At 41.3% G+C, this 25,721-nt stretch overlaps 4 protein-coding genes across 4 annotated transcripts; 1 reads left to right on the forward strand and 3 right to left on the reverse strand.

Annotated features, from left to right (window-relative positions):
- Positions 1 to 589: 589 nt before the first annotated feature.
- Positions 590 to 4,741, reverse strand: LOC139207521 (uncharacterized). Its single transcript, XM_070837258.1, has 9 exons — positions 4,687 to 4,741; positions 4,042 to 4,155; positions 2,240 to 3,916; positions 2,049 to 2,148; positions 1,811 to 1,959; positions 1,532 to 1,644; positions 1,347 to 1,436; positions 1,137 to 1,259; positions 590 to 1,033 (listed from the first exon to the last, which is right to left on the reverse strand). The coding sequence occupies exons 1-9, from the start codon at positions 4,739 to 4,741 to the stop codon at positions 878 to 880; spliced, it is 2,577 nt and encodes an 858-aa protein (XP_070693359.1). The 3' UTR covers positions 590 to 877.
- Positions 4,742 to 5,476: 735 nt separating this feature from the next.
- Positions 5,477 to 7,795, forward strand: LOC139207262 (glutamine amidotransferase-like class 1 domain-containing protein 3, mitochondrial). Its single transcript, XM_070836932.1, has 5 exons — positions 5,477 to 5,528; positions 5,903 to 6,015; positions 6,896 to 7,067; positions 7,152 to 7,353; positions 7,441 to 7,795. Exons 2-5 carry the CDS (start codon positions 5,908 to 5,910, stop codon positions 7,631 to 7,633), a joined length of 675 nt encoding a protein of 224 aa, XP_070693033.1. The 5' UTR covers positions 5,477 to 5,528; positions 5,903 to 5,907; the 3' UTR covers positions 7,634 to 7,795.
- A 458-nt stretch (positions 7,796 to 8,253) lies between these two features.
- Positions 8,254 to 9,324, reverse strand: LOC139207574 (uncharacterized). Its single transcript, XM_070837311.1, has 5 exons — positions 9,195 to 9,324; positions 8,864 to 8,985; positions 8,550 to 8,654; positions 8,351 to 8,436; positions 8,254 to 8,260 (listed from the first exon to the last, which is right to left on the reverse strand). The coding sequence occupies exons 1-5, from the start codon at positions 9,322 to 9,324 to the stop codon at positions 8,254 to 8,256; spliced, it is 450 nt and encodes a 149-aa protein (XP_070693412.1).
- An 804-nt stretch (positions 9,325 to 10,128) lies between these two features.
- LOC139207311 (TNFAIP3-interacting protein 1) lies at positions 10,129 to 16,541 on the reverse strand. The gene is made up of 7 exons (XM_070836992.1): positions 16,324 to 16,541; positions 13,187 to 13,337; positions 12,555 to 12,698; positions 12,213 to 12,341; positions 11,857 to 12,105; positions 11,475 to 11,600; positions 10,129 to 11,112 (listed from the first exon to the last, which is right to left on the reverse strand). The coding sequence occupies exons 1-7, from the start codon at positions 16,455 to 16,457 to the stop codon at positions 10,891 to 10,893; spliced, it is 1,155 nt and encodes a 384-aa protein (XP_070693093.1). The 5' UTR covers positions 16,458 to 16,541; the 3' UTR covers positions 10,129 to 10,890.
- Positions 16,542 to 25,721: the final 9,180 nt, after the last annotated feature.

Here is a 25,721-nt window from a genome sequence, read left to right on the forward strand (position 1 = left end):
ACACGCTCACTCAGCCTTGAGAAGAGGTCTCATCAGGCAGCATGCGGTCAAACACCTGTGAGGGAAGACGTTTATCAAGTCGTATCAAAACGTGTGTCCGTACGTGGCTGCACATTCTACGCTGCTGTACATAGACCATGACGTCTTTTACTTTTTTGAAAAAAGATGCTTTGCAAATGAGAGGTTTTACTCTATTATTATTATTATTATTATTATTATTATTAATCTTATCACATTTATTTTGTCATTGGATGTCTCTTGAATATACAATTTAAAGACCTCAAAATGTTAACACATAATGTGCTTAAATTTGTGAAAAAGTGAGCAGCAATGTTTGTTGTTCTAGGGCCAGTTAATAAAGTAACGTTTTTGTGAAAAGGCTTCCATCTCATTTCATTCAACTTGGGCAAAGATCTGTGAATGTTATTATGAATGAATTATCATAGAACAGAGTAAAAACATCGACAATAATATATCAAAAAGGTGTTTTGGAAATAATTTAATGTATAATTTATTATAAGAAATATGTACAGTACATTCATGCATCTAAAATAATTCAATTTCCAGTAAAAAGGCAGTACAGTACAAAACATAAATCAAATATCAGTAAAGTTCTGTTATGACAAGTGATAGTGCATTACAGTTTGTCTGCATATAATATATGTATCATAGAAACTTCAAACCAATACGTTTCCTCCTATAAAAGCAGTAAAACAAACAACAATGCTAAAACATCTATTTGGCCACCAAAAGCATAAACAGCTTGTTGGGTTGTCCCTGTAGCCTAATCAGCACTGTGGCAACTGTTAAACGTCCATCCATGCAGACACTTAAATTTCTGCTCCATTTGGCAGCAGTTTTTACAAGTGCATTGATACTATGACCCATTTCTAAGGACTGGATCTTGTTCAGGTGTTGAGCTTCCAGTTTCTCTTCCTGACTGTGCAGTGCCGACAAGCACATCATATTCAAAAGCAGGATTGATCTGCCCCTGTCTGTGCCGCTTCTGAACCTCCTCGAAGATTTGAAGAACCTTTTAAGCACACAAATGAAAGCAGCAGAAATTAGTGTTTGCATAATCTAAGGTGAACTTGCTTATTCAGAACAAATAGAACAAGAGGGGACACTTCTATTACCTTAGATTTAGGAATGAGACCCACTCTGAAGAAACCAATATGCCCCGTTTCAATCTTAGTGCAGTCAACCACAGTAGATGCAATGTTCTCTGGGGAGGGTCCATCACATAACACTCCCTCCACCTAATCAAGCAAAATGCACATGTTGTTCACTGCAAAAAACAAATACACCAGTGCCTTTTGAGTATAATAACACTGAAATATCCTCACCTTGTCGCCCAGCTTGGCGTAAACTTGGTTGTGGTGAGTTGTGTCTGCCTCGCCTGTAGGGTTGGCTGAGGTTACAGCAATGGGCCCCACCTGCAAGAAAAAAGGTTGTTATATTTACTAAAGGGCCTGCTGATTAGTTTCACTCACTTTAAGACACGTGGTGATTCATTTCCACAGCCACTTACCAGATTAATGAGGTGTGTGGCCACAGAGCAGTCTGGGTTTCTGATAGCAATACTTTGCGGAGTCCCTATGTGCTTGGCAGCATCTCCTAAACCGAATGTGTCCATCCAGAGGCCTGTGTGAGACGAGAAGCCCCGAAGATGCTCATTAAACCCTCAGTAAGCAGCATAAGGCACCTACACACACACACACACACACACACACACACACATACACACACACACACACATACACAATGCAAGGCATGCAATACAATTATGCATTCACAAACACACGCCTACCTCTGGGTATAACCATGCTAATGGAGGAGGGCCACGCAGCCTCCATGAAGTCCAGGAGCAGAGGGCTCAGCAGGTGTCGCACCGGCTCCAGCTGCTTGATGGAAGAGATCCACAGAGACATGGGTCGGTCCTGCGCCTGCTTCTTCACCCTGAAGTCAAGCACAGCAATTAAAAAGTAATGAGATTGAATCAACAAATGAATGCCGACAAGGGCAGACTCATGAAAATGGAAACTCACTTGTAAGCTTTGACAACTGCGTCAGGCCTGTTGCAAGCAGCCACCAGCACATAGACTGTGTCAGTAGGCATTCCAACTATGCCACCATTTTTCATGATTTCTGCAGATGGAAGAGGCAGGATAAATAAGACTGTCATCGAGTATGTAAACAACTGCGTGTTTTGTTTAAATGAACATTGATTCCTTCTAACCTGCAATCTGCTGGACAGATGTGGCCTTGCGAGCTGGAACATGTGGACACATATCTGCGCCTCCCCCCACCCCTTTCAGCTTAATTAAAGGTTTTCCTAGAGGGATCTGGGGGGACTGGAAGGTGTTATTGAAAATGTGGGCCAGGAAACAATAAAAACTGACGAGACCAAAGATGATGGTGACTCCTATGTCATAACCATACGGCAGTGCACCTACTGCATCTAACAGGAAGCTAATGAGGATGAGCTGGAAGGTGAGAGCGTAGGCAAACCAGGCAACATTTAGAAACAGGGCTGAAGCGGTCACTAAACTGTTAAACAACATGAAGCCAATGATCCCGACGGCCACGTTGAAACTTCTGGTTTCCCCGTACAGGCCGCCGTATCGCGTCAACCCCCACACTGTCCACATCACCCCATAGAGAACAAAAACTGTGCTCTCAAAGGTTTTACCTCGAGCAAAAGCCACTGAACCGCAGAGCAGCTGGAGAGCCCCTCCAGCCGCCACCACCCAGGGCAGAACCAGCACAAACAGAGGGTGTCTGTCACCACCTGTGGCTGTGATGGCAAAAGCAGCAAGCACATTGCAGGCGTGGCCCAACACCTCCGCATCTGCATACTTCGAGGAGCCCAGGTGAGGCGCGTGTAGCTCTTTATCATGGGCTCTTAAGGTAAGACCCCGCGCCCTGGTTACTAAAGCCTTGACATAGCCCCGCCCTGTGGGAATCATTGTAGTGGAGACCATATTGAATGTGGTGATTAAAAGCATACAGGCAGAGATTACAAATATAGCTCCCTGTACACCCTGCGTGCCTCCCTGGAAGAAGCCTTGAGGCTGGGCTGCAATGGCAATACAATAAGCTGCATAGAATAACTGGTAGAGCCCCTCCAGCAAGCTCTTCTGACAACTGAACAGAGCCAGGATGGAGAAAAGCACAGAGAAGACAATGGGGAGGGGAACAGCGGTGAAGGGCTGAATCAAGTAGAATGATAGCAGAGCGCTGTAGCCCTCTGCAAATTTCAGCAGAGCAGTTAAGCCGTAAAAAGTGGCAGCTAGTGTGTCCATGGCTCGGTAGAGGAGGACACACACGCCAAGCTGGAAGACTCCAGCTGTCCACAGCCAGGGGACGTGGCCGGTGGAGAGCTGGGGGACCACACCTAACAGAGGACAAGCTAACACAGAGGCGGACAGCAAGTTCATCACCAGACCTACTGACACTGCACCACTACCCCCCTCGTTCTGCTCTGTTTTCACCTCAGGTTTTCTCTTCAGGCCCGTTCCTTGAGGCTCCACTTTACCATGAGTGATGGTGGACAATAGACGTCCAAAACCAAAGTACACACACACCAGACTGACAAGGAGATAGTTAGCAGCCGTGGCAGACTGACCAAAACCTGCAGCAGACAAACCAGCGATCTGATGGGCACATGCTAAACTAATGCCTACAGCTATTAGAAAAATAACTGTTTTCTTTACTGTGACTGCTACACTGCCTATGATGAGCAGGGCTAAGGTAAATGCTGCCAGGCCCGGGACCAGAGAGGATCTCAGCTCTGTGAGCTGCAGTATCCCCTGTCCCACCAGGATGTACACCAGACCAGAACCACACCACAGGGCGGACACAGTCAGACACAGAGAGGAAAACAGCCGGGCGTGGGTCAGACTGTGGCAAATACCTGGGAGACGAGGAGTAAAGAGGACAGAAGGACCAGTCAGAGGATTTACACATGGACACAGATCAACCAAAACTACAAATGAATGACTTCAATAAAACTTGCAATAAGCATTCATCAAAAATAACCTGCATATGCTAAGAGGGCTGCAATGATGAGGAGCACAATCCCCAGTGCAGTATGGGGAATGAAGTCCTTTTCAGGTGAGCTGGCATAGTTGTTCACCAAGAGCAGGAGAGAACCTTTAAGTCAAAAAACAAGCAAACAAAAAACATTATCTACATCCACCTGGTACAAAAAAACAAGAAACTTACACAGGAGTTTGTTTTTAATTAGTAGTATTATTAACATTTAGACTAAAAAAGAAGCTATTTTGTCTCTAAAGGTAGAGCAAATGCCAGCCTACAAATATGACTTAGAAGTTTCCCTGTTTTAATTTCCTCACATGATTTACACTGCTAATCATTAATTCAATAAAAACATCAGGCACAGTGTTGAGAATGGAATCGACTTCTGGGCAGTAAACTCTTTTTTAGGTTTTAATTTTAGTGTCTGCAGCTTTAAAGTTAAACAACGTGCTTCACAAAATGTGATACCATCGTGTCACTTTATTGTCAGTTTATGTTTTGAATTAGAATGACATAACAGTATAATAAAATAGTTGTTTTCTATGATAAGTGGTGGCCCACTCCTTTTTCAGCACATTTATGATAATAAGTGATAATAACAATAATTTGTTAACACGTAAAAATCGTAAACAGTTGAAAACTTACCGCCAGAGATGCTCAGTATGCCGACGGACATGTGAGGGGAGCGGGGCTGAGCCATGGCAGCAGTGCGTGCGTGAGCGGACGTGAACTGCGCTTTTATACAGCTGCGTCTGACGTCAGCACGCAGGAGAAACCTGAGAGGAGAAGCTGCACCTTTCTGGGAAAAACCTCAAGTCCTTTTCATAGACTGTCTGGTCGGATTCAGTAGCCTCAGTAGTAGTGAGGTTATCGGAAGTTTCGACACACGATCCATCAGGCTTTTACATGAGAAATAATGCAGGCTGACAGCTGACACCTGTGTAGAAATAGTTTAGTCTAAATATCAATTTATTGCTGTTGTATTGCGGGAATGAAATCATAATTTTATTTTTTAATTTCTTTAAAATAATGCAGATGCAGATGCGGCGATTTGTGGTTATATTTTTCCCTTTTTCACTATGCTCCATATTGGCAGTCAAATTAAACTTAAACCACCTGTTGTTTTTTCAGTATTTATTTATTCTCATCAAAAATCGATTCATATATTTCTATCAGTTAAAATATGACCAAAAAGTGCATGTTCATGTGTTCAGGAAATAAACTACTCGTGGTTTAAATATTCCTTCATTACAACACATTCATTGTTTATTCAAGGTGCTGAGAGGAATGATTCAGCATATTGTGACAGCAGGGTTCCTGGTTACCTATAAGATGAATGATGTCAGTGTTTCTGAGAGCAGGTTGTGGGAGGAGACAGAGGGACTATAAAGAGTCTGTTTCAGCCCTCAGACAGCACACCTCTGCTGAACAGGTCCATCACACACACACACACACGCACCGTGTGAAGCTCAGCCTAAGTATACAGGGTAAGATCTATTTACGCTGTCTTAACTTCTGCTGCCTAAACTTAACCAGTGCTCTGTCTAGATATTTCAGGAACAAACACGTGTTGATTTTAGACAATAATGTTAATGTTAAATTCAAAGATGCACTGTGTGCTTCCTGTAACTTCCCTTTTACTGGTGTCAACAGTGTTACCTGGCAGAGGCAACACCCCTGACACCTCTGCCACCTGGGTCTGTAAATTATTTATGTAAACAGGTGGCTAATGAGAACGGATCTTCATATCTGATGGGGAGACAAATAAGGGATAAACACCAAATGATGTCAAGTAAAAGAATAGAGGTATCTTAGGAGTCTAGATCAACATGTGTTGTGTGTGTGTGTGTTTGTTTCACAGGAACCATGGTGAAGCGTGTTGCAGTCATCCTCTCAGGCTGTGGAGTGTATGATGGCACTGAGATCCACGAGGCCTCCGCCATTCTCGTCCATCTGAGTCGGGCTGAAGCAAAGGTAAGCAAGAGAGCGAAGTAAACATATTTATTTACTGTTTTAGGTCAAACCTCTGGATTCAGTACTATTTAGAGAGACTTTGCAGTTTGGCCTGTTACAATTATTATCAATTTATCGTATGATATATGGACATCATTTTTTCTGACCTTGATATTGCCTGTTGTGTTTACATCTTATGTGATAACATAAGAATATCCCCAACATTTTCACTAACATGATGCCAGAATAAACAGCAGGGTTTTCTCACAATTATAAAACTTGGGGCGCAGCGGCTTAGCCAAATAAACCAGGAAAACATGTTTTACGACACATTTTGGTGTCAATTGTGGTCCTGTTGTTTCTGTCTCTTGTCTGCTTTCTCTTGTTTCACCATGGGTGTGGCTCAGACAGCTCCTCCATACACACACACACACACACACACACACACACACACACACACACACAACAACAGTAAAGCAAGTGAAGTGCAGATATCGTGTCACTCGAGGCTAATATTTTATTTATGCTTTCTTTACTTGATATATTTTTTTCCACATCTTAATTCCAAAGTTCATTGCTCTTCGAAAGGGTGTACTTGCATTACTATGCTATTATATGATCACTATATCAGTGGTGCAAAATGGTCTTAACACAACAATAATGTAGTTTATTGCAATTACTTCTGGGACAATATATTGCCCGACAAAAGTAGTTATCGTGATCACGGTAACTATTCGCAGCTTTCAAACCTACATTTCTATCTATTTCTTAAGCAGCACAAAAACAATGTCATCAACTTGGCCCACTAGTCACAGTTGGCCTCTCTAACACAATCCCACAATCCTCAGCTACAGAGGTGGATCCGATATATAAGGTTTTACGAGCTAGTGTTTCATTTCAGGTGGAGATGTTTGCTCCAAATGCAGATCAGATGCATGTTGTAAACCACTGTGAGGGGAAACCTACAGAGGAGAAAAGAAACATCCTGCAGGAGAGTGCCCGCATCGCCAGGGGTGATGTGACCGATCTGGCCAAGTTGGACGTTTCAGCATTTGATGCCGTCATCATCCCAGGTTAGGCTGGCCGAGCCGTAAATAAATAATCTGCTTTTTCCAAATCCACTTTATTTACATGCTTAACTGTGTGTTCTCATCCAGGGGGCTTCGGTGTGGCTAAGAACCTGAGCGACTGGGCAGTGAAGAATAAAGACTTCACCATCCAGCCACAAGTAGAGAAGCTCCTCAAGGCTTTCCACAAAGCCGGAAAGCCGCTGGGCATGTGCTGCATCTCCCCCATCCTCGTTGCAAAGATCGTGCCTGGCTGTGAGCTCACTCTGGGACAGGACAAAGAGTGTGAAAAGTGTGTGAAATAGTTTGTCATCTTCAGATGTTAGATATAAAATATCTCAATCTACGGTCCTAACTTTCCCTCCCTGTTCGTCTGTAGGTGGCCGTACGCTCAGACAGCAGGTGCTGTGAAGGAGATGGGCTGCAAACACGTCAACACGGATGTGGAGAAAGCACACGTGGATGCCAAAAATAAGCTGGTCTCTACCTGTGCATTCATGTGCAATGCTCCCATTCATAAAGTCTTTGATGGGATAGGAGTCATGGTTAAAGAGACACTGAAACTGGCTTAAGAATTTCCTAATTACACACTGGGTGTTTATATTTATTCACTTTAGAACAATTTGACTGCGAGTGTCTGTATAAGCTTGCTCTTATCTCTGAGTATTTGTCTGGTGTGATATTGACAATATATTGTTTGAGATTTGCAATAAAAGCTGCTCTACAAGTAACAATTTTGTTTTTTTTCTTTATTAAAATAAAACAATGAAAATCCCAACAAATCTACAACATAAATACGATGGGATGATATTCTCATATACTGTCTGCATTTGTACCAACCAGACTTTGTTTGACTTTGCCCTCTGCCTTTTTTAGAGCCATGTGATTATTACGTGTGTGCTGGCCAAGGGGAACCAGCATAGAAATGCATGTGAAGGGGCAATACACATGTTTTATGTGGTTTAATGTATAGATGATTTACGTATCATATCTTGCATGGTTTCCTTTTGCTGAGGTTTAAGAAATTCTAACAACCTGAAGTGGCTGGTTCAAGTATATAAAGTAAAGCACGCACAGCTATTACCTCTAGTATTGTTAAAATGTTGACTTCTTATTTCTGAAATCCTCTTAAGAGTATAAATAAATAATCTAGTTTGAGTAAAACAAGATGTCCTCGCGAGAATCAATACAGTCAATTACTGTAGCCCAGAACAGAAAAACATCATCTTTTAAGTTGTTTACAGGAACATTTAAACAGTGCTTTGGGTATAAGAAAAGAAAAGAAAAACTTGTTGTTTTTTCTGGAGAAGTGATTTAAGTGATCCGTTCCACAGACTAACATTGTCGCATCAAATTTCCTGGGACGATCAGGATCCTGACGGCAACAGAAAGAACCAGGATCACTACTAGGTTCAAGTCTGAGACTGTGACATTATAACCTGCAGGAAATAAATAAAGGGAATAAATCTGTAGTCACGTTTGTCTCACCTGTATGGGACATGCACGGGTGGGAACATAACGGATTACAAACCCATATCGCCTCCTCTGGGATGTGTTGGCATCACTGGCATGGACGAGTAATCCATCATGAATCTACTGAAACAGATCCGAAAGTGATTCACCTCATATTGGACTCACGCCTGTTCTTAACCCTGGAATTGAATGAAAAAATAAATAAACTCACAGACATGTGCCCAGAGGGCAGAGCACAGCATCACCAGCCTGCACCAGCTCCTCTCAACATGCCGGCGCTGTGGCTACCTACAGGGCACAAAGAAAAGAAGTTCAACACTCAGACAGACGACAGATTTATTGTCCAGGATGGCTTTGACCACTCGTAAGATTTGCTGGTGCTGGGTCAGGCTCCTCACCCATGGATACTGAAGGTGAACATTGTGGAGACTGTACTGGGTGTACTGTTCACCTGGAAACATACAAACACACAATACACCCATTCGCTGACACAGTTACAAAAATATACATTCAAATTAGACTCAGTTGTGTGGCCCAAAAAACACGTTCCTGCTCGCCAAACTGGGTTTTATTAGTTTTCACTTATGCATTCTCTCTCTTTCTCCTGACTAGCTCTTGCCCTTCCCTCCTCATCCACCTTCATCCTCCAGTGATACTCACCAAATTCCTTCTCCAGCTGAGAAAAGGCCTGATTGGCCTCCCTCAGCTCTGTCTCATTCACTACAGGCAGCGCTGAGAGGAAGCCCTGCTGGTTGTAGATCCCCTGCAGTTTAGCCGCGGATGTAGTCATCTCTCTCTTTCAGACTGTTTCACTGCTCGCCTCAAGTCTTCTGCTTTCAAACATTTATAAGGCAGAAAGTGTCTGTGGTAGTGGAGGAGGTTAGGGGGAAGAATAGAGAGAGAAAGGAAAGTTTAAATAAATGTCTGTCTCAGATGGTGTTTTCCATCTAGTTTCTGAGACAAGTTGGATTTCAGTTGTGTACGTAGACACAAAAAGAAAGCATGCCCTTCCCACCTGGCCTGATGGGAAAAAAACATCTAACCACATTTTGTGGGGTCACACTGAGCGCCACCTTGTTCTACCTGCCCTATCAGACCAGTGTAACAGTGCCTGCGTGAGCCGTCCAAGTTAAGAGTCTCTTTGTCAAGGTAGAAAAACGGCCGACTAAAACAGGGCAGGGAAAGGACTGAAAAATGTCCTCCATGATCCTGTGGGTGAAATATGAACACTCTACCTGTAGTGATGCAAGAAAAGAAGTCTTTTTATAAAGTAAAATTGTCAAAACCACAGTGAAAAACAGTTAAACTCTTGCATTCAAATATACATAACCCAGTAAAATGAGTAGAAAGGGAAATTTCCACCTTTCAGAGTTTGAAGAGGAGTTGTTATATCTAACTATTTCATTTTACATTATTTACATTTTAGCCATATGCCTCTTTGAGTATTCTTTATTTTCCATTTATATGTTTACAACGCTGCCTTGAGCAAAGATGCCACTCTTATTTTATACTGTGTGAATATGTGTGCGTGCATTAGATCCATTAAGAAATCAATAATTGAATGACCATAAATGAAACCAAATGAATAGAAAACTTCTTATAGACTGTTTAATACAAACAACAGGTTGAGGAATCTCTTACAGGAACTGTAAAAGGAGAAACAGCTTTCAAGAGGAAACCCCAGGCTACCTGGGTGGTTGTGTGATGACGTGTCCGGAGTTTCAGTTCAGATGGTCATTGACCAAGGTACATCAACCTGGCACCCACACAAAAACAACTTCCTTGTCTGTCTTTCTGGCATCACTGCAAACACTTTTGATTGACGTTCATTGTTTGGTTAATGAGCCAAGGAGAATGATTTACTTTATAGACTTTAGAAATAATTAAACAATCATCAGACATATGCTGTGAACTGTGGGTAGCCTCCCATGACAAAACCATCAGCATGCTTGGGTCAGTTATTATTACTCATCTTATCATTTCAATGATTTATTTACTTTTTTAAATGGCTTCAATAACCAAAGTCAGAGTAAACAAAAAAAATGAGGAAAAGATATGTTAGAAAGAGATATATTAGCTATATTAAATATATATTGATACCAAAGTTATCAACTGCTTCTGTTGAGTAATATACAGGAAAAACACTACAGACTATAATCCACAATATAACTGTAACCTCTCTTTACTATGAAGGGTAATGATGCTATGCTGCTTTTCTTCAGAAGAGAGTTAGAAAAAAATCATTGTGAGACATTAGGTGACACTCATTTCACCGTGTTGAAACTCACAAAATTAAAACTTAATTTACTGTCTGCATGACTGTGTGGTTTTATTTCTATTCTGCCGATCCTCAGTCTTATTCTTTGTCTCTATTTGAGTGTTTGGGGCAGAGTGGGTGGTGCTGTTTTCTCTTCTCTCCACTTTGTGACCTCTTGTCCCCTCCTAGTGGCTGCTGCTCATTATTGCAGCGGTGGATAAGCACTGCTTCCTTGTTTGAAGGCGTTTTCTTCAACAGCAGCCGCTGCAGCATCTGTTTGTCAGACCGCTCCCGTCGGAAGTCATCCTCATAAACCTTGAGCTGTAGCAGAGTCAGAACCACAGACAGTCAAATCAGAAAAAAGAGATTCAGTAGATAAACAAAGAAATTCAGGGAGCAGCTTAAAGTGGATTCATCCCCATGTTATGTTATTTTGAGACCTTTATATTGAGTCTTTTTTTTAAGTTTAAATTAGGCTCCATTTTAGATCAAATCATTGCATATTCACTGTATAGAATATAGTATATTCAAACATCACTCGTCATTTTTTTGTTGGCTTTGGGTCAAAATTAAACTACAGATACTGTTAATAATTGATAGTTGAATATGAATGTACAGGTCTGTGTTAAAACGTGTGCACATTTGTATGTATGTGTTTGTGTGAACAGACACTAAAGACACACCTGCTCTTGCAGTAGTGCCACCTGTTGGCGCATCTCCTCCCTCTTCTTCCTCAGCCTCCGGTTCTCATGCAGTGTGTGTTTGTGGTCATTATGCTCCGTCTCATATTCAGCTTCATAAATCTGAGTCTGCTGACAGAAGACATCAATAAGGCAGCGAGCCAATATCAAAGCCATATCTTGTGACCTGCAGATACTTCCTGTTAAACTGTGAGCTAATCTGAGAAGAGCTCAGAGCCACCACTTGGTGGTGCAGTTCACCATCTAGTTCATGTTTCAGTGTTTAACAAATCCTTCCCTGGCAACAGTGAGTTGACATCAGTTCTGCTTTCATCACATCAGAAATTGGAACATTTTTGATGCTGTGCTAAAGAGGGCATCCCACCTGACATCTCAGTGCCTCCAGCTGCTCTTTCAGATCATGTACTTCTTGATGGGAGTCTCCCAGTGCTCCCAGTGGGGTACTGCTGCTCTGGCTTTTTTCCTGCCGCCCTGCATCTAGGCTGGAAGGAGCTGGGTGAAAGGGGGATGAGGGGTTGTATCCAGAGATGTGACTGGGGGAGAGGTCGGGACCTCCGGGAGGATTACTTGTGGGGCACGACACAGGACTGTGAACCACAGCACTGAAGTTGCCCTTTAGTAAAGACATAAGACAAAATGATGGTCAAGACCAGAGAATGTTGACAGAAGGGAGAGTGAACAAAGTGATCAGATGTAGAGACCCGCTGGCAGATATAATACCTGTTTGGCGGGTGTGCAGTCTTTGTCTGGGTGATGCATCCTGCTCTCCAGCAGTCTGATGTATTCTTGCAGCTCCTGGTTCTTCTTCAGCTCCTGCATTAATGCCTGCTCATAGTACTCCTTTGCACTCTGCAATCACAAAACACAGAAGTAAACCTCTCAAAACCACTAAACCACAGTTATCACCTAAAAGCATTTATACCTGCTACGCCATAACCTACATTTACTGTACCCACACCCACTTCTCATGGTCTATACCGGTGCAATGAACCTTATTTGTGTGCCACTGGCTGTGTGCGTACATTTACACTTCTTCAGCTTGAAGTGGTGTTGTGTGTTTACCTGCTGGTGCTCGACTTTGAGCAGCAGTCTGCTGTTGAGCTGTTTAATGGCAGTGTTCTCCAGCTCCACAGCCTCCAGCCTATGTTGTAGACCCAGCGTGGCACTGCGATACACTTGGTCCCAGTCCTCATTCAGCTTCATCAGCTGTAACACAGCATCATCATCATCATCATCATCATCATCATCATCATCATCATTATCATCAATTCCATGGCCTCAATTGCAGCCATCAATAGAATAATTCATGCCGCCATTACTGGCGTCATCTTCAGTCTGTCCCCACAACCATCAGGAAGTGAATTTAGGTCAGTGAGGTGAGACACATAAATCCTCACTCTACACTTGTGTGCTCTTTAAATACATCACAGTTTACATCAGTTGAGAAAATCATTCCCCCTCGTCTCTCTGTTTCTGTTTTTATAAAGCAGCATCTGATTAAAATCAAGAGGCGAAGGTTGTATAATTATGAAAGATGTAACTTTAATGATGAGTCTTCACAGCTTAGCAGCAGTTTTCACACAACGCCCACAGTCCTCCTCTGGCTTTCAGAGAGAACTAGATGTAATTGCCAACATCAGCAATACAAATGCGGACCTGTAGAGAAGCTGCACTAGTTTAAGGTGATGTTGTACCTCTTTGTTGACTCTGCGGAGCTCAGTGTTCTTGTTGAGCAGCAGCAGTTTCTCTTGGTCAGTGGAGGTGACAGTCATGCTCTCAGTGATCAAAGTGACCTGCTCCTCTGTGGACAGCAGCCTGTTACCCTCAGGACTCACATCCTCTGTCCTGCACACACACACACACACACAGATACGGTTACACATTCACAGATAGACAGAGAATATGTGCCATAAATAAAGTCATGATGAAGAACATTAGCAGAGGATTTCCATTTATAAGCAAACACATCTGCGAACCAAAGAATGTCAGAGTACTTTTGAACACCCACTCGCACAGAGTGCACTTACAGAGAATCGAATCAGAGCTATTATGCACACCCACGCACACATATGCATGCACAGTCACATTATGCACTCAAGACTCTCAGACACACACACACACACACACACACACACACACACACAGCACGGTGCACTTCTCTGCAGCTAGAGTCCTAGCCAATAAAAATCTCTGTTTACTATCAGATGTGTTTGCATATCGATAGCCTCTGGAAACAATGTGGGTGATGATCCCTGAAAAATCCTGATTTCTATTGAACCAATTGGAGAAAAATATTTGCAGAGATTAATTAGTGAAGCTAGCTTGCTCCCCAGCAGCCCTCTTGCGGGGTCTTGTCTAAAAGGAATAGCTGGAAGGGAGGCAGCGGAGATCTAAAGGCCAGGGGGAATCTGCTCATAGAGGAACACGCAGCCTCACATGTAGTCCCAAGGGCTTCTCCTCACACACATACTGTAGGACTGTTGTAACCTCAGAGAGCTAAGTGCTATAAAGAATCACAACCTGCGATCACCTCTCACCCCCCTTAAGGCTAAACTCCCCTGCAAACACACTCTTTCAACCACTTACCCACAGTGCCCTACTATGTGAAAACCAGCGTTACGTAATGTTAGTGAGTTGTATTGTCAGGTAAAGGCATTACAAATGGGAAGATGCAGGTTTATTTTAATTCCAAAAATGACATATGAGGACTTAATTTTCGCAAGTTATATATTAATGACAAGTTTACTTATGTTCTATGAAAACCATCAGTTTTTTTTTACACCACATAGTCTCCTACTGGATAATAGAAATATGAGGTTAGAAATTATTTGGCCTTTCAGGCTTCAGGGAATTGATAAAGTTTTGGGAAATATGCTTATTTGCTTTTTTTTTGTTAAATAAATGCAAAAATTGACACCATGCTAAAGCTTGTCAGGCTACTGCCAATAGTGAGTTAGCTTAGCTTAGCATGGAGAAAGGTGAAAACAACTAAACAGGCTCTAACAAGCCCTAACATGTCACAGTTTTACAGGGGGGACGTGGGGGACTATTTCTCGACCAGAAGCTTTTGTTGGCTGCCTGGAAAATTTAAAGTGACAATCCGCCATAAAATATGAACTTGTTTTTATATTGTTTTGTACAAGTTGAAACAAATAAGATATGAAGCGTCCGTGGGCTTCAGATGTGCTGGTATGCAGATTTTGTTACCTTTGGACAGAGTCAGACTGGCTGTTTCCCTTTGTTTCCAGTCTTTACGCTGAGCTAAGCTAAGCCACTGTTGGCTCAGATGTTTTATGTACAGACATGAGACTGGTATGAATCCCCTCATTTCACTCTCAGCAAGAAAGGGAATAACCCGATTTCCCAAAATGTTGAAGGTTTTCTTTAAAAAAGCCCCTGGGTAAAAATGTGTTGTTGTCAGGCTTACAGGAAAAGGGCATTTTCCTTATCTTCTGAAAAGGTTATTGAAAATATTATCCAATGTCTATCTAAAGCAAGGTTATATTCTCCACAAAATACATGGCTATTTTCAGAAGATATATTGCAGTTTGTGTGAAACTAACATGGCCCCATCAGATAACCAAAGAGGGTCCTTACATAAACAGAAAGTTTACCCAGTCAAAAATATTTGTCAAAATCTACACTCTGTAACATCTGTCATTCCCCTGGGTTCAACAAGGCAGGAAAGAGCGTTAGTAAAGGCGGTTTATGGCCACTAATGAGTGACTCATCCACACAGAGCCAACAGTTTTTCAGTTTGGGACGTGTAGGGTGAAGGCAGAAGTTCAAACGAATGAAATGGAGCCTAAATTTAGTGGCCAGTATGAGCACAAAATGCTAACATACCCATGTCCAATACCCTGTCTTGGCAAGTCAGCACTGTGTGTTCAGCCATCCTATTGGGACCACACAGTGCACCATGTCTCCCTGATCCAGAGCCTGTTCTCTTTCAGCTTCTCTGACAGCCGACACACACTGTATGACCTACTTTTACAAAGTTTTCAATCGTATTTTGTCTTGGAAGGACACCAAAATGCCACTGCTTCCCACAGCAATATGCTAATTTACTGTCATGGCATATGATAGAGAGGGAGATAATATCTTTCTGTCTTGCTCATGGCAAACCTGACAAATATCATTCTAGATTTGTCTCTGTGTGCAACTGGTCGATGCTCCCAGTCTCCCAGTCCCCTTACAGAGGACAGAAGTGGGAACTACAGCGTATGAAAGTTATTTCAAGTTAATGGCTGGTAATTATATGACAATATCATTTTATTAGTATTTTTACAACATGATGGAGTGTCAGTGTTGTGAAAGAATGAACTGTAGCCTACATCTTTATGACCTAATGGGAAACTCCGCAGTCACTCTTTATTCCTCCTCTCGTTGAACTGAAATTCTTCATTTAACTGTCTGAGTGCCTCTGAACTTGAGAAGAAATATAACTCTGTGGGCTTCAAACTGTTTCTAGAAGTTCACAGACTACACATATTGATCAGATGATAGCAAAACCAAAACCTTCCAGTCACCTTGGCCCAGTTTCGAAATGTATGTTCGTGGAGCTTGGTAAGAACACAGGGTGGACAAAATTATAGGGATCACTTCACACTCTCAATACAATACTAAATCCTACCTTAAACATGACCTTATCACTTACTGTGTAGTGTTTAACATTTTTTGACATTCAGTCAGAGAAGTGCTGATTTCACTTAATGGGATTATTTAAGGCTGTAGTTGATGGACTTGCTATATTAGATTGTTATAGGTGACACTGTTATGTGTTCCTGTTTTTGTGTCCACCGCTGTATGTCGAAATGTGGAACATACATACCATAATTCTTCAGTTGTTTTGTGTTCCTGTTGGTTCTGATGGAGGCTGTTCGAAGTGTCTTTCTGTCCTCCTGCTGCTGCTCCTGAGGAGGATATTGATGAGAAAGATGACAAAGACAGCACATCTCCGTCCATGATCGACTAAATCTTCATAAAGTCTGACAGAAGAATAAAACACTGCTACAAGTCTCCCTTCACAATGTGTGCGGTAAGGATGTGTTGGAAAATAAATAGCGTTGTCAGTAGTGACGCGTAGCAATAGAGGAAGTAGCTGAGACCAAGAGCCACATGATGTGAAGTTATGAGAATATAGGAAGTGACGCTAACAACTGTTTCAGCTTCATGTGTAAAAGGGTCTCTCCCACTGTGGTGAATTGTACCTTAGACGGTCTGATCGTACAGCACACAAAATTTTTTCTCAGCTGACTCTGATTGTTTATTGTTGCCACCACTTAGTGTCCTGTGTGTGTGTGTGTGTGTGTGTGTGTGTGTGTGTGTGTGTGTGCACAGAAGCCTGAGCAATGGAGCAGGCAGAGCAGCTGGGAAGATGTGTGTTTTTACACCCCCACTTTTTTTTAATCAGAAAACCCAATGGTAAAGTAGGGTAACATATGGTAATGTATGGTAATGTGTGGTATAATACGGTAATGTATCATAATGTACGGTATTCCATGGTACCCTATGGTATTATATGGTAATTCTAGACCTTTCTGTTCTAATTAAATGATAAAACTCAATGAATGATACAAAACCTTATTTTGGTACAATACACATAATCCAGAGGCCTTTGCCTTTCATATAAGCCATTTCAGATTCCAACTGATCAACTACAAGTCAAGTTATTATCTGTTGTTCCAACAACTTCGGTAAGCGACAAGACTTTTGTCAGGGACTGTATGGTATTCTATGGTAACGTGCGGTATTCTACGGTAATCTATGTTAATCTATGTTATTCTATGATCCTCTGTGGTATTCTATGGCATGGTACAGTAAGATATTGTACTCTATGGCGTGTTACGTATGTATGGATTACTATGGTACGTATGAATGGTGTTGTACGATATTTAATGATATGGTACAATAATGTACCGTAATCTATGGTAATGTATCGTATGTACGGTATACTATGGTATGGTACAGTAGTACCCAGGTGAGATGGTTTGGGAAGAGTTGGACCACAGCCTGAAGGAAAAGCAGTAAACAGTAAAGTGCTCAGCACCTCTGGGAACTCCTTTGTGTGAAAAGGTGTCATCAAAGCAAAAGACGGTCACACATATTCTCCATTGTTTAACACTTTCTGGTTCACTACATAATTCCATATGTGCTCCTTCATAGTTTTGATGTTTTCAGTATTAATCTACAATGCAGAAAATAAAGAGAAAACCATTGAGTGAGAAGGTGTGTCCAAACTTTTGACAGGTCTATATATGAGTTAAGTAGCTTAATTTGTCTTGGCAAATATGAAATATATGCATTACGTACACTTTGAGAGCAGCTCCATTGGTTATTATTGAAGGCTCTGTATTGTTGGAAATGGCATTTTCAGGTGTTAATTAAATAAACATTTTCCTGCTATACATTCCCTTGCCTATCACTCATCATGCATCCCCACTTTTAACTATAACTACGCACCCATGTGAGTATGTTTATGTGAGTTTGTGTGTACAGTATGTGTTGTTGCGCATGTCTGTGTGCTGGGAGACTGTTACCTGTTATCTGAGCTGTTCAGGAAAGAGCTAATAGCGGGGGAGCTGAATAGATATGCATAATTTCTGCATGATTATATATCGCAGGACATGTAATCATAATAATGGTAATGCATACATTTATTCATGACAAATAATGATAGGGTCAGGCTGATTGCATTCACCAGTCTGCTCATTACCAGGATTGAGGGAGGTAGGCTGCTGCAGGTTAATTAGTAAATCACATGTTCATCCAAGAGACAATCAAGTAAATTAAAGGATTTTTGTTAATTATGTTCCTCTTAGTCAGGCTAAGCTGTCTTTTATTAACACTAAGGAAATTAATTTGCCGACCTCGTTTGCTACACGTTCTCCTCCATCGACTGAGTCCAAGACATCCAAAGCCACTTGTGGTAAAGAATTTGCCAGAGAAAAAGGGCGCCACATGGCAAAAAGAAGAGCAGCAGTGCATTGTTCAGATGTAAATATCCTGTTCTACAGGTAATGAAGCTCTCTAAAAGAAACAAAAGGAAATACCTCCATCAGTGAAATTTGTCAGCATCACAAGAGTCCTTTTCACTGGAAACCAGACAATGTTACGTTTAGTAACATAAAAACAAGACAATTCTTTTTAAACACGGCCGATGCGCAAAAATGGAGTTGGCTAATTGTGTATGAAACAATGGAATTGCAGAAAACCTGCAAAAAGAGGAAAACCCTTCCTCGGGATAAATTCTAGGCAAATATTGTTGTATTTATTCAATTCATTTGAAATTATCCAAATTCATAACATATGTTACTTGAAGTATATAGAGGTGCACATATATTTATGATTGATGTTTTTCTTTTGGTTTTCTCTACATGTTTCAGTAAGAAGTTTGGTTTTATGTTTTGGCATATAATCATGTTTTGTCATTTGTGATTGGCAAAATGTTTGGCATGATGTGACTGAAGTCTACAGCCACTCTAGAGGCTCTGTAAGGTTGCACTTTGTCACAATGGTGCTTTGAGTTAAATGCTACTTCTTGATATTTAGCAGGTAGAATATTTACCATCTTAGTTTACCGTGTTAGCATGCTGATATTTGCTAATTGGCACTTAATGCAAAGTAAAGGTGAGGCTGGTAAGAATGTCATTAGCTAGGCAGATAATTAGTCATATACCAAAGTATACCTGACTTACTAACTAACTAACTAACTAACTAACTTAGACTTTACTTTATTGATCCCCCATAGGGGGAAATTCACATTTTACAGCAGCAACAGAGGCAGGGGCAAGCTAAGCAATACTAGAAAAAGAAATAAATAAAATAAGCAGCAGTAGAAAAATAAGCAATAGTAAATAATTGTATATTGTAATGATAAATAAATATTTACACTATGAACATAAATGTACAGTACAGTATGGAGAGGTATGTGAAAATTATGAATGAAAAACAGTGCCAATTAGCTACCATAGCTAACAATGATTCTGTCTGATTCACAGTGAGAGAGATAGTGTTGTTAAATTACTAACCCTGGTACCTGGTAACAACAGTAGATTATTACAAAAAGCTGTTGTTATCTACTGTGGTATCCAGAGGGCTGAGTCAAAGTTGTTGTCATTTTACCATCTGATGCACCACCATGAGATAAAAGCAGGCGAGGCAACAAAATGTGTCAGTGCTGCCCGGTCACTCCGACACGCTCCAGTGATTCCATTCACATGCCAGTGCCATCTATCATGGACGCCAGTCAGAGTATTGCTGTGCCAAGCAGAGGCTTTGCTGGGAGGCCCAACAAGGGAGTAGCGATGCAGTGCCTTTATTGACCCAAGCTTCTGTCAAAGCCAAGGACAAATGGGCTGCTGATCCACGGGGGGATTGATTTTTAGTCTAACAGGAGATCGTGGAGTGGAATGGGGACCGTCTCGTGGAGTGAGGACGACTGAGAGGTGGATAGTTCCACTGGGTTAGTGCTGCTCCTTTATGTGTCTGACCCTTCAGGCACATACAGAAATGACTAATTTTTCATTAGCAGCTTAAAGGAGAATGTCTGGATTTTTGAACTGGACTGGACCAAATTAGCCCCAAATTAGCCCCAAATTAGCCCTTGGTGTCTCTGCAGATCCACTCTACCCATAACAGTTGCAATTCACTAGCTGCAGTAGTCTGACCGACTTAGCCAGGGTCAACGATTGAATTTGACCATCTGTTTCAGGGTCAGTGACTGAGTGCATCTCTGCATGTCTCAACTAAGATCTATCAAAATGAATCTGGACTGATGTCTGTGCATGTGTGTGTCTGAGTTGCATGACTGTGGGTGAGGGAAAATGTAGGCACTGGAGAATTTCTGTCAAAACTCAACAAGGCTTTTACCTACCCTCTCCTGGTTTAGCACAAAGGGAAATGACACACAGGGCAGCATACACGCAAGCTTGCATTCACTCACTTCCACATGCATACACACAAACACATACTCCAAGTACTTAGTGTATCATTGCTTAATGTATGCACAATAACTCTTATGGGAGCAGTGAGGTATAATTGATTATATTTCAGTGCTCTGATTAGCAATTCAAGAAAAATCAAGAGGGTGAATTCCATTTCCACAAATAGCATGCCAGACTGTCATACTGATTAAATTTTGAACATGTAAAGTATAATAGCTAATTTGCGTGCATCACATAAGAATGCACGGAGCAATGGCAGAGAGAGATGAAGCATAAAACATCTGTGTCCTTCAAAGAAGAAAAATGTGTTAGCATGCAGACTGAAGGAACTGAAGGTCATTTTAAATGCAGGAACTGTCAATAATATAAAAGGCTTTTTAATTAAGTTTCTGATGGCATACTTGGCCTGCCCCTGTTGGTAATATTAGCATGAAAAAAGGCTGTTTAAAAAATGAATTTAAAAATGAAGGGCTTGTGCTGTGTCCAGCTCTGAAGTTCTCTTGAGTAAGGCCAAATACTCTGTACTGGGTGGCACAAGAAAACAAACAGATAATCTATTAAGTGGACAGTGTCTTTAGAAAGTAGAGGATACTTGTCCAGATAGAAAACAGCACTTCTAAATTGATATTGATTACGTCATCGTGTGCACCACTCTTTTGTGTAACATATCTCCAAGGCCACCAAGGCCTTTGTAGATTTACAGACATGAAAGAGATTTGCTGCAAAGGCAAAGACAAAAGAGTGTAAAACATGTTGTTAGAGATAAATCCTGAAGTGTCGACGGGCAGACAGGTAAGTACAAGCAAGTACAAGCGCTGACAGACGGGGATCAGCTATTGTGTCATGAACTATTTGGAACAAAGAAGGTTGAATTTATTAATCTGTCAACTTCAGCGCTCAACCCCATCCAGTTCTATAACAAAAAAGTCCAGAGACATTAAGAGCATACAAGTTTTAAAGAGGATTTCACACATCAAAGTCTGTTTAGACATCTTGGCGAGTGCCACTGCATAGCTGAATAAAGATGTATAAAGTTTTTTTGTGGCCTCAGAGGGAGCTACATGAAATTTGATTAACTGCCTCAAGTGATGTCAAGTGAGTTACTTAGAGTTAGAAAGAAGTGAGCTCACCAGACCTCTATGGCTCCTCATCTCTGCTTCACAATAGTGGCTCAAGACTACACTACTTGCTACTAGCATTACACAAAAGGATTTATGCAAATTATTTTAGAAACAGTTTTTGTCATATTTGTTGAAATTCTCACAAAAGACCAACAGCAATCAACAAATTAAATGGTTTGACAAAAAAGAAAAAAACTTCAAAGTCTGTGGCTGTCACAGGTCTGTAATAAGCCTGTTTAATCCTTTCATTCAGACTGAATAAAACAATTGGAAGGTGATTTAGTGAGCTAACCATACACCCATGAAGCTAAGCTGTTAGCAATAAGCAAAGTCTCTGAGCTAAGTTAGTAGCAACCCTGAACTGAAGGTATATACATCACTGAAGCATTCAATAGAGTTCAACAGAAAGGGTCAAAGAGAAGGAAGAGAGGGAGGCCTGAAATGACGGGCTGGGATTTTTTTCAGTTGAGTACTTTCAAAATCTAGCTATTCTTGCTAGTTTCTTCAATGTTACAGACCCTTCCTTTAAAGAACAAGGCTGGTGATGTTTTACATTTTTCTTGTTGTTAACGAATCCTATGAAAAGACCAAAACCAACCATAAATTGATTCTGCTAACAAGTATAATCTGTGAAGGATACGTCTGAAATATTTTATTCCTCTGTGACACAGAACAACTGGAAATAAAACACTGTTGCACTGGTGACATGTTGCTTCCATGATGTTAACATGGGGACCTTATTGACTCAAATGCACATAGACTGTCCTCCTGCTTCCAGCTAAATATAAAAACTAGACAAAAAAAAAGGAACCAATGCGCTTGGGGCAGAGAGCCAAGACGAGAGAGTAAAACGTTTTGGGAAGTGGACTTTTTGCTTTGGTCTTTTAATGTGATTTGTTGACATTACAGAAATAGAATAACACCAGTCTTATCCTGTAAAACATTTAAGCTGTGCTTTGGTCTTATAATATATCTAATATATATCTAACTCTACAGAGTCAGAGTCAGGATGCATTCAGACTCCCTTCTGATTGTATCTAGAAAGCCCCGTTACAGAGAGGAAGGCAGACGGAGTTCAGCACAGTCTTAATGTCATGCTATTAATTTGGCCAGTTAATCACAAATGCTCACTATTCTCCATTAACTAAGCTTTTAATGCTCCCATTGAAAATTAATGTCACCCTGCTTTGCACTTCAACATGGGTGAGCTCATTAGAAACAATCTCTGAACATAGTCATGCCCAGTCATGACTCAATAGATCAACGCCCTGGTTCACTATCTAGATTATGAAGGAGTAAATCTAATCTGGTCCCCTTAAATCTGTAGCCCAGCTAGGTCTGTCATTACCTCCTTGTTTAATCCAGATCTCCATTTTAAGTTCCATCTACATGTCATTCATTTCTTCTTCCCTAGTCTCTCTTTTCCTTGGTCTTTCTGTCCTTTTTTTCTTCCTCCGTTTGTCCTTCCCTCTGTACTTACTTCTTTTTCACCTCTATTTCTCCAGCAGGACAGACAGACGAGAGACAGACACTTTGCATATCTGGCCTGGACCTCTATTTATCAGCTGTAGAAATTATAACAAGTGACAAAAAGATGGAGCAGCACTGTGTTCTTCTGCTGCTTACATTATGAACCACAATCACGTGCAGTGGGAGAACTACAGTGAAATGCTGCCCTGATCTTTTTCATTTAATTAGAAATGGTGCTGAGCTGCAGCAGCTCTTCCACCACACTGGCTTGCAGAGAGAGAGGAGGGGGTCACTCAGTCACACATACATCCATCAAAACACAAATCTGTCGCATATGTGTATGCAAAGGCACCTGACCATGGAGCATTCATGACAGCTGCACCCCCAATATAAAACTTAGGGGAGCTTTAGGGGTACTTTAGCAACTTTGGATCACAATTAGCTACATCTGGCCACCTTATATGTAGTATGTGAATTGAAAATTACATTTTCTGTCCTCACCTAAGACGTTTTCTCATATAAACTCAGGACATTTCCCCAAAAATCAGGTCCGAACATCTAGATTTGCCCTTTCACGCATGTAGCACACAACTACACAGTGTATGCACACATCAGGAGACAGTCTGTCAGACGTGTTACAAACTATCAAAACACTCTTGGTTTAGGCGAGGGCTGCAGGAGGCAGGACAAGATGCAGAAGTAATGACTTTTATTTGACAAGCAATCGCAGGAAGTCCTCTCCCATTGCGCACTCAGAACTACAATACTGTGGTCCAAACAAAACAGCCCCTGAATAACTGTGCGCTTGGTTTTCAGTCACTGAGCATGAAGAAGTTTACCTTCAGGGATTGCTGCTAGAAAGACGCCAGGTGTGTTTAAAGGCCGACAAAGTCATTACATGAGTTGAGGTCCTGATGGTTGAATGGGTCAAAATTATAACTTTCCCCTAGCAGTGGTTCCCCTAGTAGCTAGGATTCTTTAGGGTTTAGAGGTACTTTTTTCTTAAGGTGTAGAGTTGCTTTCACATGCACATGATGCTGAATCAAGTCACAAACACAACAGAAGCTTGTTTTTTTTATCGAAATGTGTCCACACAAGTTAAATAGCTTTGCAACTTTTAAACTATAAAATATATGCATTACATATACTTTGAGACAACATTTAATTGGACACTCAGACCACAATGAAAGACCAATATTTTATGGTGCAATACAAATTGAACTTTAAACTGAAAAAGCAGCTTTACTAGTCATTATTAAAGGCTCTGCGTTGTAGGAAATGACATTTTCATGTGTTAATTAAATGAACATTTTCCTGCCATACCTCTCTTTGCCCATCACTAATCATGCACCTCCATTTTTGATGATAACACGGCATCCATATGTGTATGTGTGTGTATGTAATAAACATTGTAAAGGTAAAAGGCTATGTGTATGTGTGAGGACAGCAGGAATTTGCAATATCACAGCACGCTGCATACGAAAGATTTCATTTTCCACATCTCTCTGCATCCTAATCTGGTGCCCGCTTAGAGCTGGAGAGTCGAGAGAGAGAGAGAGAGAGAGAGAGAGAGAGAGAAGGGTTGTATGGAACACGCAGAGCATCACAGTACCTGGAAAGATGTCAGAGCAAAGAATCAAACAAAAGACTCATGCCAATGATTCTCAGCACCACAGGCAACATTTTGCCGCTTTCACTCCTCACCTCCTGCAATATTTTACTGGAGAGGCTGCAAAATATGGATCAACTGCCATATTTCTAGCATATTCACTAAATCTCCGCACAATATAACGCATTTGATGTGACTCCATGCTCTGTAATTTCAGCCTTTAGTATGTTATTTCCTCTGTGGTCTCGTGCACAGAGAGCAGAGCTGCTGTATGACACAGTTGCTGATAATCAGCCATGAGACAGTCAGTCAGTGTCATTCAAGTCCTGATCACTGGACCACAATGTGACCTTATGACAAACCCAGCCAAGTATTGATCCTCACCTGCCGACTTCACACCCTCATAACTCTATTCCGATGCTGCTGCAGAGCTAATTTCTTCAGCAGTGGTGTGAGGTTACTATATGTGACATGATATATTTCTTGGCCAGCCCCTTATTGCATTCCAAGTGCTCAGCCATGTGAATGAATGCATAGAGCAGCACATACTTGGTGGGACAACATAAATTCCCATTACAGAACAGTGTGTGGCCATAATAAGGCAGGAGTAAAGTAAATAGGAATCCCGTGACCTGTGAAATATGTATTTGAATGCTGCACATTGTATTGGAGAAATGTTGTGTATGTGTGTGCACTGGATGAAGGAGTATGAACTGAGGTCTGTGGGAATTTGAGCTGAAGGGGGCGGGGTGGCTCCAAGCCTGCAGGATCTGCATCAGCCTGACAGAATAGATGGGATCAATTAACATGGGGCCTGACTGAAAGCAAACCCTTTATTAAATCCAACTGTAATCCACTATGTGTTTCTTCAGTGTGTGTGTGCTTGTACATGTGAATACTTCCACGTATATCTGCATGTACGAGATGCAGTGAAAGAGAAAGTGAAGAAAAAGGTGATTTCCCCACATCCTAGAGAAAGAGAAAGGAGCCACAAACAGAAGAGCAAAAAACAGAGTTAGATTATTATTAAGATTTGTTGCTTGTGCAGATCGATTTTTATTTAACATTAGAAAAGACATAAATC

This window comes from Pempheris klunzingeri, chromosome 9 (assembly GCF_042242105.1).
Source record: "Pempheris klunzingeri isolate RE-2024b chromosome 9, fPemKlu1.hap1, whole genome shotgun sequence".
In the NCBI taxonomy this organism is placed as follows: Eukaryota; Metazoa; Chordata; class Actinopteri; order Acropomatiformes; family Pempheridae; genus Pempheris; species Pempheris klunzingeri.